This window comes from Martes martes (assembly GCF_963455335.1).
Source record: "Martes martes genome assembly, chromosome: 8".
Classification (NCBI taxonomy): domain Eukaryota; kingdom Metazoa; phylum Chordata; class Mammalia; order Carnivora; family Mustelidae; genus Martes; species Martes martes.
In genome coordinates this window covers 4,415,637-4,428,721 of record NC_137895.1, presented here as the reverse complement: position 1 = coordinate 4,428,721, position 13,085 = coordinate 4,415,637, and the positions used below count along the sequence as shown (strand labels likewise).

Sequence of the window (13,085 nt, the reverse complement as noted above, 5' to 3'; positions counted from 1 at the left end):
ACCTGGCGCTTAGTGGGGTCCCCATAAATAGCTGCAGGAATTAGCGCCCCCACTACCCAGGGTGGAACTGGCCGCTCAAAGAGGGGATGTCTTGCCCCCCGCCCCCGCCCCCCGTGTATCCCAGACGCCGGACAGCGCCACCCCAGCGCACCCCAGCGGCGCACAGGGGACGCTACGGTAAGGGCGCGGGGAGAGGTCCCACCCCGCAGGTGGGGCCCTCGGGCACGTCGTGGGGCGGGGCGTATGCAAATAGCGGGCGAGGGGCCCGGGGATTGGCCTGCGTGGGCGGGGCCGGGCGGGGCCGGGCGCGCCGAGGGTGGGCCCGGGCCGCCAGGTGCGCTGACCGTGAAAGGCGCGGGGCTCCCGGTCCCCCGCACCACGCGCCCGCGCTCCCGCGCTGTGTTCGGGGCAATGCCTCCGCTCTGGGCCCTGCTGGCCCTCGGCTGCCTGCGGCTTGGCGTGGGTGAGCGGGGAAGGGGGAAGGGGTCGTGCCCCGGGAGGGCGGGAGGCTGAGTCCTGGACCCTGACCCTCCCGCAGTGCTCCGAGGAGCCGGGGTGGCGCGCGGCCTTGGGGACGGGAACTTGGCGTGTTCGCTCCAGGAACAGGCAGGATGGTGCTCTGCGCCACGCCGCAGGCTCTGGGGATTCAGATACTACTGATAAAGACAACACTGATTAATACGTTTCCTTGGGTGGGGGTTCCAGGGCTCATGGGTCACAGGTCCCTGGATGGGTGCTGTGAGAGACAGACACAGCCACAGAAGGGGCCCAGCAGGAGAGTGACAGGGTCAGACTTGGCGTGTTAGAGCAAAAGACTGGGGTTGCGGGGAGGCTGGTTTCTGGGGTCCCAGTGAAGAGAGTAGAACTCCCAGGCTGGGCTGACTGGATGAGGAGAGGCTTTGGAGAGGCAGTGGGGTTCTTGGCAACTGGCAGTCTATGGGTGGGGAGAGAGGGCAGCCGTTGGTCTGGACTGCTTGGTTTGGGCGGGGAGGATGGCTGGTGAGGGCAGGGGAGCTGCCTGGGTGTGAGACCGATTCCCGAGATGGCTGGTGGGGAGGTCGAACCCCAGGGCCCGGCACATCCTAGGTGCCCAGCGTGGTATGCAGACATGGGGGTGGCACAGAGTGTGCCTGCAGGTGTGGACAGTTCTACTGGAGGTCAGCTCCCGTCCTCACTGCCTCCTCTAGGTGTGAACCTGCAGCCCCAACTGGCCAGCATGACCTTTGCCACCAACAACCCCACCCTCACCACTGTGGCCTTGGAAAAGCCTCTCTGCATGTTTGACAGCTCAGCGGCCCTCGACGGCACCTATGAGATCTACCTCTATGTCCTTGTCGACCTGGGTAAGGGTTCTGCTTCGCTTGGGCTGCGCTGAAAGGGGGATTGGCCTGTCTGCAGGGAGGAGGAAAGGAGGCAGGTAGTGGGATGCTCTCGCTCTGTCGTTCAGCTCCCCCCATGCAACTCACTGTGCCTGCTCTGGGCCAGCCCTGGCTGTGTGCTGAAGCCACACGTTCATCTTTGCCCCAGAGAGATGTCCCGGCTAGCGGAGAAGTGCAGACAGCACCGGTCACTGAGCACATACATGACCCTCAGTGCTTTGCATACCTTAGCCCTAACATTGCAAGACATCTGTCCCATCACAGAGCCAGGAATCAACAGAGGCTGGAAAGTGAGCCCAGATCTCTGTGGTGCCTCCAGCCCCAGCCCTTCCCCAGGCTTCCCCAGTTGGGGCATGGCTGGTGTTGGTCAAGAGAACCATGGGCTCGGAGCCGCGTGCTCTGGGCCAGTCCCGCCTGTTCACCGGAGCAATCCTGGCTTCTGGGAGAAGAAACCCAGTGACAGCCTCTTGCATTTCTGGTAGCTGGACGTGTGCAGGAGCTCATTCGGGGCCATCCCCTGGGCCCGGGCCCAGTGTGTGCACACCGCGGGCTCTTTCTGTCCCATTTCACAGTCGGGGCCAGCGCTCTCGGGGGGGAAATGATGGAAGTCTGTTGGGGTGGGAGGACCTGTAAGATCTTACTGGCCCGCAGGAGGAGGAGCCTTCCTCTTGCCCGAAGCCCAGGGGTGCTGCTGCCTGTCTCCACCAGTGCACGGGGAGCCCCTGAGGCAGGGTCAGGCCCTGCCTGGGACCCCGGGGCCCAGCACCGCACTACTCAGAGGATGTTCGGGGATTGGGTGACCGGCTGAGGGAGTCCTGTTGAGCTCGGGGTGGCCAGGAGCCTCACTGCTGACACCGCCCCTACAGCGAGCTCCAGGAACGCCTCCGTGCAGGATGGCAGCAGGACCCCCCTGAGCTCCACGTTCCAGCAGACGGAGGGAGGGAGGACAGGCCCCTACAAAGCTGTGGCCTTTGAGCTGTCCCCCTGCAGCGACTTGCCCAGCTTGGATGCCCTAGGGGACGTGGCCCGGGCCTCAGAAATCCTGAATGCGTACCTCGTCAGGGTGGGTGCCAACGGGACCTGCCTGTCAGACCCCAACTTCCGGGGCCTCTGCAACCCGCCCCTGTCAGCAGCCACGGAATACAGGTGGGTATGAGCGGCCGTCGGGGAGGGGCCGCTGTGCCCCAGCCCCTGCTCAGGAATACCCAGGAGGGGTGCGGCGTGGGGGGCCTCCTTTCTTGTGCCAGGACCATCCCAGGTCTCCTGAAGGGACGTGCTTCGGGCCGTGCGACCCGCCCCAGGCGCTCAGAAGGACCCTGCTTGCCCGAATCCTCCGCCACTGCCCCCTCGAGGTCTGCATTTTTTTTTTAAAAACAGGGGGCCTGTGCTTCTATTTTGCACGACTCGACAAATTCTGCGCCTGGTCCCGGCTCATCCCCCGCGTGGCGGTCACTTACCCGATGTGCGTCATCCGCCAGGGGAGGAAACCAGCCGGCCCAGACAGGGAAGGGGTCACTGCGTGAGAAGCAGCGGCCTCACACGAACTCGAGCCTCGCTCAAGGCTTTTCCAGCTCCCACATCACCCTCTGCTTTTTCCTGCCTCCTTCTGGCCTAGGCTTTTGTGCCTCCTGCCAACCCCACCCCGACCCCAGCCGGTCCCCGATTCCTTTCCACACTTGTTTCTTCTTCGTGCAGAGTCCCGTGGCCATGGGGGTCTTGCTTGGTGCCAAAGGCTCGGTACACCCACTCCCGTTACCATGGAAACGCCTAAGGCTGAGTCTCTGCACCTGCTAGGCACACCTGGGGCCCAGACCATCGCTCACCTGCCATCCTGACTGAAGACTCGCCTCTCCTTTGGCCCCGGCCACAGGGCAGGATGAAAACCTTAGTATCTCTTTCCCACCCTCAACCTCTGACCTCTGACCTTGTTCTTAATGTGGGGAAAGCTCCCCCTCCACCTCCCCCCTCCAGCCTCCTGGCTGGGGGACACAAGGCACATATCCCAGCTTCTGGAATTCTCCTCTTCAAACCCAGAGAAATAGGAGATTAGGCAACACACCGGAAGCTGTCGAGATTCGAAGGGTCTTCATGTTTTTCAAGTGTGAAACTTGAAACTTGCTTCAAGTTTGGTTTCGAGTTCTCAGACCATCCGTCTTTTTAACCTGACCTTATCTGAGGCTTTAGGTGGCTCTGGGAATCCTGTGCTGATCTTCCTTTATGATTAGTGACTCTCAACTGGGGTTTTCTATATAAAAGGGTAGTCCTGTCCCGGGGCAGTTGGGTTGGGGATAAATATTATTCCTTTTTTTTTTTGTTTTTAAGTCCCTTTTGTGATACCAAGGACCAGGCTGGGAATGGCGGAAGGCGAGAATGCTATGAGGATAAATGAGTCGATATTCAGCACATATGCTATACTCGTCCTGCAGATAATAGAGAAATGGGGGCCCCAGAGGGAGAGCTGAGAGGAGGGCTGCTGACGTCTTCATGGAAAGTGTCCAGGGGCAGGAATAGGGGTACCAGCGCCATGGCCAAGCCCAGGACTGTCGTGCTGCCCAGAGCCCACCCCATGGCTTCCATCTTCCAGAAGGACCCTCTCTGCCCCCCACACCCATCCCCCCGATCCTTTTACCTGCCTGTGGCCGGGCACACAGGGTAGACAGAAGTCCTCGTCTCTCCATCTCCCTGCAGGTTCAAGTACGTCCTAGTCAACACGTCCACGGGCTTGGTACAGGACCAGACCCTGTGGTCAGACCCCATCCGCACCAACCGGCGTAAGTAGTGGGTCTGGGCTGGGGGGCGACCCTCGGGCTGTCACTCAGTCAAGTCTCCCCAGTCACGGGCAGGCCAGTGGGTTTTGAGGACAATGCATCTTAAAATGATGTGACCGGAAATGCCCCTCCCCCTCCGTTCCCGGAGGACCGGGTGCTGTGGCGGAGGCAGGTGAAGGGCAGGCTGGCATGACTGAGGTCAAGGCGTTTGCCTCCAAGGGGCGTGGACTCTACCCCGCCTTTGCATCCTAACCCGCCCCTTTGTCGAGGCCTCACAGCCACGTGACACGGCTCCAGAGGGTTCTGGGGGGTTCCCGAGGCTAGGACTCAGTGCAGGGGCGAGCCTGGAAGGGAGCAGGAGTGCTGCCCACCTCTCCACCCCATTCTCTGGACACTGGGTGGGCTTCCTAAAGGCAGGGGGCTCAGAGGCCCAGGCACCTGCCTATGGCCCTGCCCTGCCCCTCCTCAAGCCTCCATCCAGGTTCTCAACACACATTCAAGGTTTATACCCAGAACCGTGTCTGCTGAACCTGAGGGGCAATGGAAGAGATTTCCGATGGCAACCTTGACAGCACCCGACCCTAAGTTTCGCCTTCTCCCCCAAGATGAGACTTCATGCCAGGATGGGCTCAGCCTAGAGCTGAGAATTTAACCTGTAGCGCACTCCCCCCCCCCCGCACCACGGGAAGGTTGTGGGGCATGAAGTAGTTCTCACAGCTTGCTTGAGGTCACACAGCTAGTGAGGGGTGTAGACAGACAGGCGTGTGTGCGCGTGTGGCCGGGACGGCCCCCACCCCGCCCTTCCAGTGGCACGCCCGTGTGTTGTGGTCCCCCTACAACAGGGCTGCCTTGGGACCATGAGTGCTGAGTTCAAGCCCAGCCTCTGCGCCTCATTGCTCTGTGACCCCCTCAGGACCTCAGTCTCCACATCTGAGAAATGGGAAGAAAAATCCTTGCTCTGCCTCCCCGGCAGGGTTCCTTGGAGTAATCCAGACAAAAGCGCTTGGCCTGGCTCTTTTGGGGCAGGGCCTGAGGTCGGCTTGTGGGGAGAGTGTGCCCTCTGGGACCCGACGGACCTGTAAGGCTTGAGTCTGGAGTCCGAATGCCCTTGAACAGGAACTCGAACTCCCTCCACGGCAGTGAGCCACCTGGAGCATGCGGGTCTCGTCGGGTCTGCATGGGATGGTGGCCAGAAAGCAGCTGGCGCATGGGACAACCTGTAAATTGTCCACTTCGTTCCAGAAGGGTGACACAGGCCGGAGCAAAGCGGGGGTCGTGGGGCACCTGGCTCCCTTAGGCCAGGGCCCGTTGTCTCATCTATACTTGCTTATGAGCCATGTCCCATCCATTTCACCAGAGTTGAGTCTGTTTAGAGTTTAAAATTATGCAGAAAGACAGTTAAAAGAGGAGGAGACGAGGGAGTTGGCAAGAGGGCATGCGGCAAGCAAGGTAATTGCACCGCGGACCTCAGGGGAGACAGACTCTGACCCGGGTCCCCGCTTCATCCTGAGATCTGTGGCTGCCAGGCCCGTGCGGGGTGGGGGGTGTCCCCGGGAGAAGGCTGGGGGTGCAGCGTCTGGGGGGTAAGCGGGCCTGTGTCCCCTCAGTCACCCCATACTCAGCGATCGACACGTGGCCCGGCCGGAGAAGCGGAGGCATGATCGTCATCACGTCCATCTTGGGCTCCCTGCCCTTCTTCCTGCTCGTCGCCTTTGCCGGTGCCGTCGTCCTCAGCTTTTTGTGAGTACCTGCCGGCGGGAGGGCAAGACTCCGGGCCACCCTGGGCACACTCCACCCAGAGGGTCTTCCGAGGTGGGGGTGACCCCAGAAGGCGAGGGAGGGCCTGGGTGTGTGTGTCGGGGGGTCCGCGGAGAGGGGGACTGTGTCCTGGGGTCGTCCGGCTGGGTAGGGAGGGGCTCAGCCCTAACACCTCTCCTTCTATGCCTCAACTTCCTCATCTGGGAAATGGGGATAATAATAAATCTTTCCCTTCCTGTCATGACGGTTAAGTGACATGATGCCTGCAGAGTTCTTAGCCGGCATCTGGACCCTGAACAGCTCTTAGCTTTTTTAGTCATGATTCACCCACTGGCTGGACAGGTGGGGAAACTGAGGCCAGAGGGGTTAAGGGTGGCTCAGGGTCACACAGCCAGTTAAAATGGAGCCGGGACCAGAGCCCCGGTCTCTTGATGCTCCCATCGGCTCCGACGTGTGTGTGTTTGGGTCGGGACCCGAGGTCTCCTGTGTGTGTCTGGAGCAGCTAACAGGCCGCCTGGTGGGTGTCAGGTGCGCTCACGATCCTCTGATGCTGGGAGGCTGGCACAGGGGGTGCATCAAGGCCCCAGCGGGTGCTGTGGGAATCCAGAGGAAGGTGAGGAAGATCCCACCTGGAGCACCAGGGTGGGCTTCCGGGAGGAAGCAGCAGCAGGAGCAAGGTCTCTTCAGGACGGGGATGAATCATGTGCTTCTCAGCCAGAGGGAGGGAGCCCCCAGGAGGCTTTGAGGACGGCAGGGGGACCTATCCCAGCGTGGATGGGGAGAGCGGATGGAAAAGCTTCCTGGAGGAGGTGAAATGAGTGCACACAGAAATCAGCGAGGTGGGAAAGCCTGGGGGCGGGTGGAGGAGGGGGCAGTGACCTTGCAAATCGGGTTGCCCTCTGACATTTAAGTAATAAAAACACAAGTCATAGATAAGATGAGCCACCGAGAGTCTGGTTTGTCTGGCCAGACCTGGGAGCCGTGAGGACGCGCTTCTGTCCCTCCCTCCTTTTGGACAACACGTCCTTCGGGCACCAAAGTTCCTATTACCTGCCTGTGGCCTGGCTCCTGCATTTATCCTTCCTCCGCCCCCATCCGGCTCCGGCCCCACCGGCTTCCCACTGTGGCCCGGGAACTCTCAGGCCCCACCGGCTTCCCACTGTGGCCCGGGAACTCTCAGCGTTTCCTGTCTCAGGCCTGGAATGCCTTTCCCAGCCCCCACCCTCCTCCTTCAGGGCAGAGTAACTGTCCCCTCCTCTAGGAAGCCTTCCCGTGGTTCCCACCTGGACTTCTCCATTCTGTCTGGGCGTTGTCCGCTGTGCACGCCCAAGACGGCATCTGGGAAAGCGGCGTCTAATTAGAAACTCCCCGGCCAGCTAGAGGGGTTTAGACTTGCTTGGTGCCCCTAACCCTCGCCCTCTTTGTCCCCTTGGTCAGGGACACGGGCAGCTCGGACAGGGAAACGACACACGACTCCCAGATCACGCAGGAGGCCGTCCCCAGGTCCCTGGGGACCTCGGAGGCTGCGTACACGTCTGTGAACCGGGGGCCGCCGCTGGACCGGGCTGAGGTGTACACCAGCAAGCTCCAGGACTGAACCTGGGCTCCACCCCCGGGCGGCCACACTGTCCCGGCCGGCCTCACCCTGGGGACAGTGGGGGGTGGGGGTGGGGAGGGGGGGTATTTGCGCACAGCAGGTGCTCACGCCCTCACCCCACCCGAGGAACAGGGCACGTTAGTCCAACTTGCAGGAACACTTCTAATAAAATCTTCCCAAGATTCTGAGTTCGATAGAGATGTACCGAAGGAAAGAGTGAGAAGGTGGGTGAATGAGTCGATGTCCTACGGAGGGGTTGGGTTATTTCTCGTAGAGGGTGGGGGCAGGGGTCTGATTTTCCATCGGAGTGGGGGTGGTGAGGGTTAGGGAAACTGAGGCTATCAGAACATCTCGACGATGGGTCCTGAGAAACGGGCTCTGCGTGCAGCCATTAGACGGTGTTTGGGGTTTGCTGGCTGTGAGGTCCTAGAAGCTCACGTGGGCACCCGGGGGGCAGCTGCTGGCAGCTCCTGTCACCCCCAGCGGCCGTTTCCTTCCCTCTGGGACTCAGCTTCCTCATCTGTAAAATGGGCTGATATAAATGGCTAATTTCAAGGCTCCTTCTCAGCTTTCCCTGAAGGCCCAAGGTAGGCAGGCAGAAGAGGCTTTGGGACGCAGAAGAGGGGTACCAAGTCCACTTGGGGGACGAAGGGACGCTCCCAGTCCTGCTTCTCGGCTTCGGTGACTCACTTCCCTCTCCTGAGCCAGGTAGGAAGACCACTTCCCTTTGGGGAATGAGCAAAAAGGAGTCTCAGTCCCACTTCCCTTTTCCCTGAAAGAAGAGACGTGTCAGAGCAGGTCTGGGTTGTAAAGCAGGAACACTACCCGCCGGCTTGAGGAGGCCGCGTTCCTGAGCGGCGGCGTGCTCCCCACGGGCCTTCAGCAGCAGCGGCGGGATGGGGTGCTCTGAGGGCCCCGGATCGTCCTCTGGGGGCACGGACGCTGAGACACACACAGATCTGCCAGAGGGTTCCAAGGCCGAGGAGGCAGGAAGGAGGCAGAAGCTACGGGAAGAAGCCTAAAGGCAGGGAGGGGTCTGGAGAAGCCAGAGCCCCTGAGGGTCCCTGGAGCTGAGAGGAGCCCAGACCCTGGGCAGTGGGGATGGGAGTGGGTGACGGTGCCGCTCTCTAGGGGGCGCCCTGCCCAGGTGTGCCTCGGACTAGCTCCCGATGCCTCCAGACTGTCTTCCAGGACACTGGAATTCCCACCTCCCCCGTCTTGTGTGTCCTCCCCAACCCCGTCTCCATGAGGACAGGCCCTCAGCGCGTCTCTCGGAGAATGCCCAGCCGCCGCAGAGGGGCGGAAAAGCTCCCTGGAAGTCCGCTGCTGTTGGAAATTCATGCAAGTTTGCATTCTGCTCCTAACGTGTCTGTCTTTATCTTATTTTATTTTTAATTGAGGTGAGATCGGCATAACATAAAATTAACTGTTTCAAAGCAAACAATTCCATGCCATTTAGTACATTCTCGGTGTTATGCAATCATCACTTCTACCTAGTTCCAGAATGTTTTCATCACCCCAAAAGGAAACCCTGCACCTATGAAGCAGGGACTCCCCGTTTCCTCCTCCCCCACCCCGTGCCCCTGACAGACACGGATCTGCTTTCTGCCTCTACGGATTCACCCGCTTGGGACAGTTCACATCGATGGAGTCGGACAGCGTGCGGTGACCTTCTGTGCCCGGCTGCTTTCACTTTCTCCTAATTTTGAGGTTTATCCTCATCGCGGCGGGCGTCCGAACTTCATTCATTTTTGTGGCCGAGGAGTAAGCAGTGCATCGCGCGGGTCTCGTTCATCGACTGACCCGTGGACGCTCGGCTTATTTCCAGCACTTGTCACCGCGCTGCCGTCTGGCGTGGCCCTGAGCGTGTCTCTCCATGGACTTGGGTGACGTCTTGGGCTTGCGCCTAGGAGTGGAACCGTTGGGCTGCACGGCCAGTCTGTGTCTGACGTGCTGGGAACCGCCAAATTGTTTTCCAAGTGGCCGTACCGTTATGCATTCCTGCCAGTGACGTCACCTGTGTTTATCTTAGGGTCAAAACAGCTGGAGTGCTTCGGCCGCTGTGGAGAGGGCCCTGGAATTATTCTATGGACTTGGGTCTGGATCCATTCCCCACCCCGCTGTTTGAAAAGCAAGACCCCCCTGGGTAACCCGAGCCCCTCTCTGTTAGCAGAGACTCCCACCTCTCTGGAGCAGCGGGTCTGTCGCTGTCCCTTGATGCCAAGTCCTCTTACCGCCGGCCTGGGTGACTGAGGGCCCAGGGAAGGTGACCCCCATTGGGACACCTCAGCACTAGCTCATGACACAAAAGCTGGAGGGACAAGCCGCTGGAACGCAGATGGGCAGACCCATCCTGGGGCCGTGGGGAAGTGAGCAAAGGAACGATCGCGTGTCCCTTGCTCAGGCGGGACCCGGCTCCCTTGGTGATGAGTCTCCTCTCCCCAGGGAGTGTTAACGTGGTCCTGCTACTGGCCCCGGGGAAACTCTATCGGGAGAGGCTGCTGGCCTCCCTGGAATCAGACAGATCTGACTCACCTGTCAGCCAGGAGGCCCCAGGAGGCCCCAGGAGACCCACTGTGTCTTGTGCAGGCTCTGTGTCCTCATTTATAAACAAGGTGCCAGGAGTGGGGTACGGAATGCGCCTGCCGTGCGTTCATGAGGATGAAATGGAACAGGGCCTTTCAGCTGTCATTACTGGGCCTCCCTCCACGAAGGCCCCCTGCTCGCAGCTGTCTCTGTCTACAGCGGTGTCTACACTGAGCTGGGGAGCAGGGTTCATGTCCGTGACCCCGTGTCGCCCAGCTCAGCACATGGCAAGGGCAGGAAGGGCCAAACGGAGTTTGGGTGTGACTTCTGGGCCTAGGGCTGGGGCTGCTGAGTCCCTGGTGGTGCCCTCAACCAAAACAGGGGACAAGCAGGTTGGGTTGGAGGGTATCAGGACTTTGGGGTCATTTAGAAGTTGCCTCGGATGTAGCAGGTGGAGCTGAGTGGAGATGGTAGTGTGCTCAGGTCTGCACATCTGGGGGGAGCTCCGTATCAGTGTGAAAGCAGGGTTGGAGGTATCAGAGATCACCCGCGCCCGCCCCCCACGCTTTGAAAAGGTTATACTTGCCTTCCCCACCAGCATCAGGCCCCACTCGGGATGTGCTGCGGCCACTTCAGAGTGGCAACTCAAGAGCCAGCAGGTGGTTCCCCTCTAGCGAGGGGGCCCAGCGCCCCGGGGCTGCCCTGCCCGCCCAGGCATGAGGGAAGGAGGCGCGTGCGTGCAGCACAGCCTCAGTCCACGGGTGCCGCGCACGGGAACGAGACCTTGTGTTGCAGACGGCTGAGACCTCAGGGCTGGCTGTCCCTGGAGGGGAACAGCTCCCAGCCTCTGCCCAGAGGCCCCTGCGCATTGTCACATAGGCCTTGGAGGAAAGACTTCCCCACGGCTGCTCTGAGTCTTGGCCAAACGCCCCGGAATCCCCCTTGGACAGATGAGCCCAGGAGGCAGGCATGGGAGTTGTCGCCACAATGATGAGTGGCACCCGCCTCCGCATCTTCCCGGGAGGCTGCCGGGAGCCGGTGTCCCATTCCCGGGTTCCAATGAGGTCTGAGGCTTCCTGCCTCACCTTCCTCCCCTCCCGGGGGTGAGGCTGTCCCAGGAAAGGTCGGTCCAGGGTGTCCCATGACTCCTGCGACAGCCTCCTGGCCCCTTCTGCTTCAGGGTCAACCTGGGGCACGTGGAACGCAGGGAGCTGGGGTCTTCCTTGGCTCACCTTTGTTGTCTACATCTAGCAAGGATTCCGGGTGTTGGTCAGCAGCCGAATCCGGCCGCCTGGCCTGGACACTCTGCATAAGCCACAGCAGGCTTTCTGCTACGCTGAGCAAACATGACATGTGGCGCTGTGGGACGGGCTGGGCTCACTAAAGGGGCCTACAGAGAAGGCAAAGGACAGAGCCCGTTCAGCATGGGGACCGGGAAGGAGGGATGCCCAAGGGGCAGGAAGAGAACTCACTGGAAAGCTGAACCCTACCTACCCGCTGTGACCGCCGCACTGTCTCTGGCCTCCGTTCTCCCGCTCAGCCCCAGAACCTCCCTGTCACGGAGACAGTGATGCTGTTGCTCACCGTGTTGCGCCAACACACACTTCTGGGGAAAAACCAGCCTGTCTGGTGTCCTTTCATTGGTCCCTGGGGAATTTGGCTCCCACGCTCCCCCCCCCCCACCAGTGCAGCAGCAGGGGAGGGAAGGTCAACCAGCGTCCTTCAGAGGGTGAGTTCAAGGCACAGGCCAAGACTTTGCTAGGTGCCAGCCAGGGGTCTCCAATCCGAGCAGGGTAACCCGAGTAGGTGGGCAGAGACGGGTGGACCGCGCTGCGTGGGGCTCCTGAGTTCTGGTCTAGACCGATGCCTCACAGAAACTTCTAATTCTACATGCCCGCAGGGGAACTTTTCCTGGCTCATGTCTCAGATTCTGAGGCAGCCCCTCTCGCTGCTGTCCCACGGCCGAGGTGGTGGGGCTTTTCCCGCTGAGCCTTCTGCCTCTGCACAAGTATTGCTTCACCTTCCTGCCCACCCCAGTCAAGGCTCGGAAATGAGCTAATCACACAGACATGCTGTGTGACCTGGGGCAAAGGCGGAACCTCTCTGAGAGCCCTTGACCTCATCTGTGCAAAGAGGGTCAGAACGCTGTGGTAGCCTGCTCTAAAGCGGGTGATTTTTCCCCTGGGATCTGATCAATCACAAAGTGAGGCCATTCAGTTCAACCCAATCGAACCCCAAACCCTGGGCTCGGGAAAGCTTGGAGCCACCCGTCCCGGCAGAAGACAGAAATGCACGGAGGAGTCGTCCGAGCAGAGCCTTGCACTGAGCACAGTCCTGGCCTTCAACACACGGGTCAGGCTAGAAGCACTGCAGGAATCAGGGCTGGAATAGTCAGGAGGGCTTCCTGGAGGAGGGGGTACTTTTCTCAGATTCCTACCGTTTCCAGACCCAGAGCGCCTGAGGCCCGGGATCATATTCCATGGCCCTGTCCCTGGTGTTTACTCAGATGCTGAGTAAACAGTGACAAGTTCCTGGGATGTCGTGTTTCTTGTTCCTCCAGTTTTAATAATTTTAAATTTCACAAACAACACAACATTGGGCTGCTTGAGAAAACAGAAGAGGAGGCCACAATGCCCTTGAGTGAGGCCTCAGCCTCATGTCCCGTGCTCTCCTCTGGAGTACTGAGGTCACATTCATTTCGTCTCCTTCTAGCCGCCTCCTCAGAGCCCTCTACCTGGCTGGAGAGGGGCCGGCGTCACTATTGCCCTGCCTTTGTGGCTCACGTGACCATCCGAGGAAGGACCTGGCAATTGCCCAGAGGCAAGGGCTGGTGTTCTGGGCAGCGTGGGCGCCTTGCTCACCCAGTCCCTCCCTTATGCCAGCCGTGGGGCGACCCTGGGGACGTGGCTGCCCCTGGGAGCTCCGAAACACCTGCTGGGGCCCCTGTGGCTCCTCCCCCTGCCCAGGAAGGCCCCCACCTCGTCCTCCAAAGCTTGCCCTCTCCTCCCACCCCCAGTGAACTCCGGTGCCCTGTAAGACAATCCCAGGCCCCAGAAC

General features: G+C 60.5%; 1 protein-coding gene across 2 annotated transcripts; it reads left to right on the top strand.

Moving 5' to 3' along the window:
* Positions 1-411: 411 nt before the first annotated feature.
* On the top strand, positions 412-7,502 carry UPK3A (uroplakin 3A; the record flags this gene model as incomplete). Of its 2 annotated transcripts, XM_080812425.1 has the most annotated exons (6): positions 412-463; positions 1,188-1,343; positions 2,246-2,525; positions 4,068-4,150; positions 5,755-5,887; positions 7,343-7,502. In XM_080812425.1, the coding sequence occupies 6 exons, from the start codon at positions 412-414 to the stop codon at positions 7,500-7,502; spliced, it is 864 nt and encodes a 287-aa protein (XP_080668551.1). The 2 variants fall into 2 exon arrangements, with proteins under 2 accessions (XP_080668551.1, XP_080668552.1); XM_080812426.1 differs by lacking the exons at positions 2,246-2,525; positions 4,068-4,150.
* Positions 7,503-13,085: the final 5,583 nt, after the last annotated feature.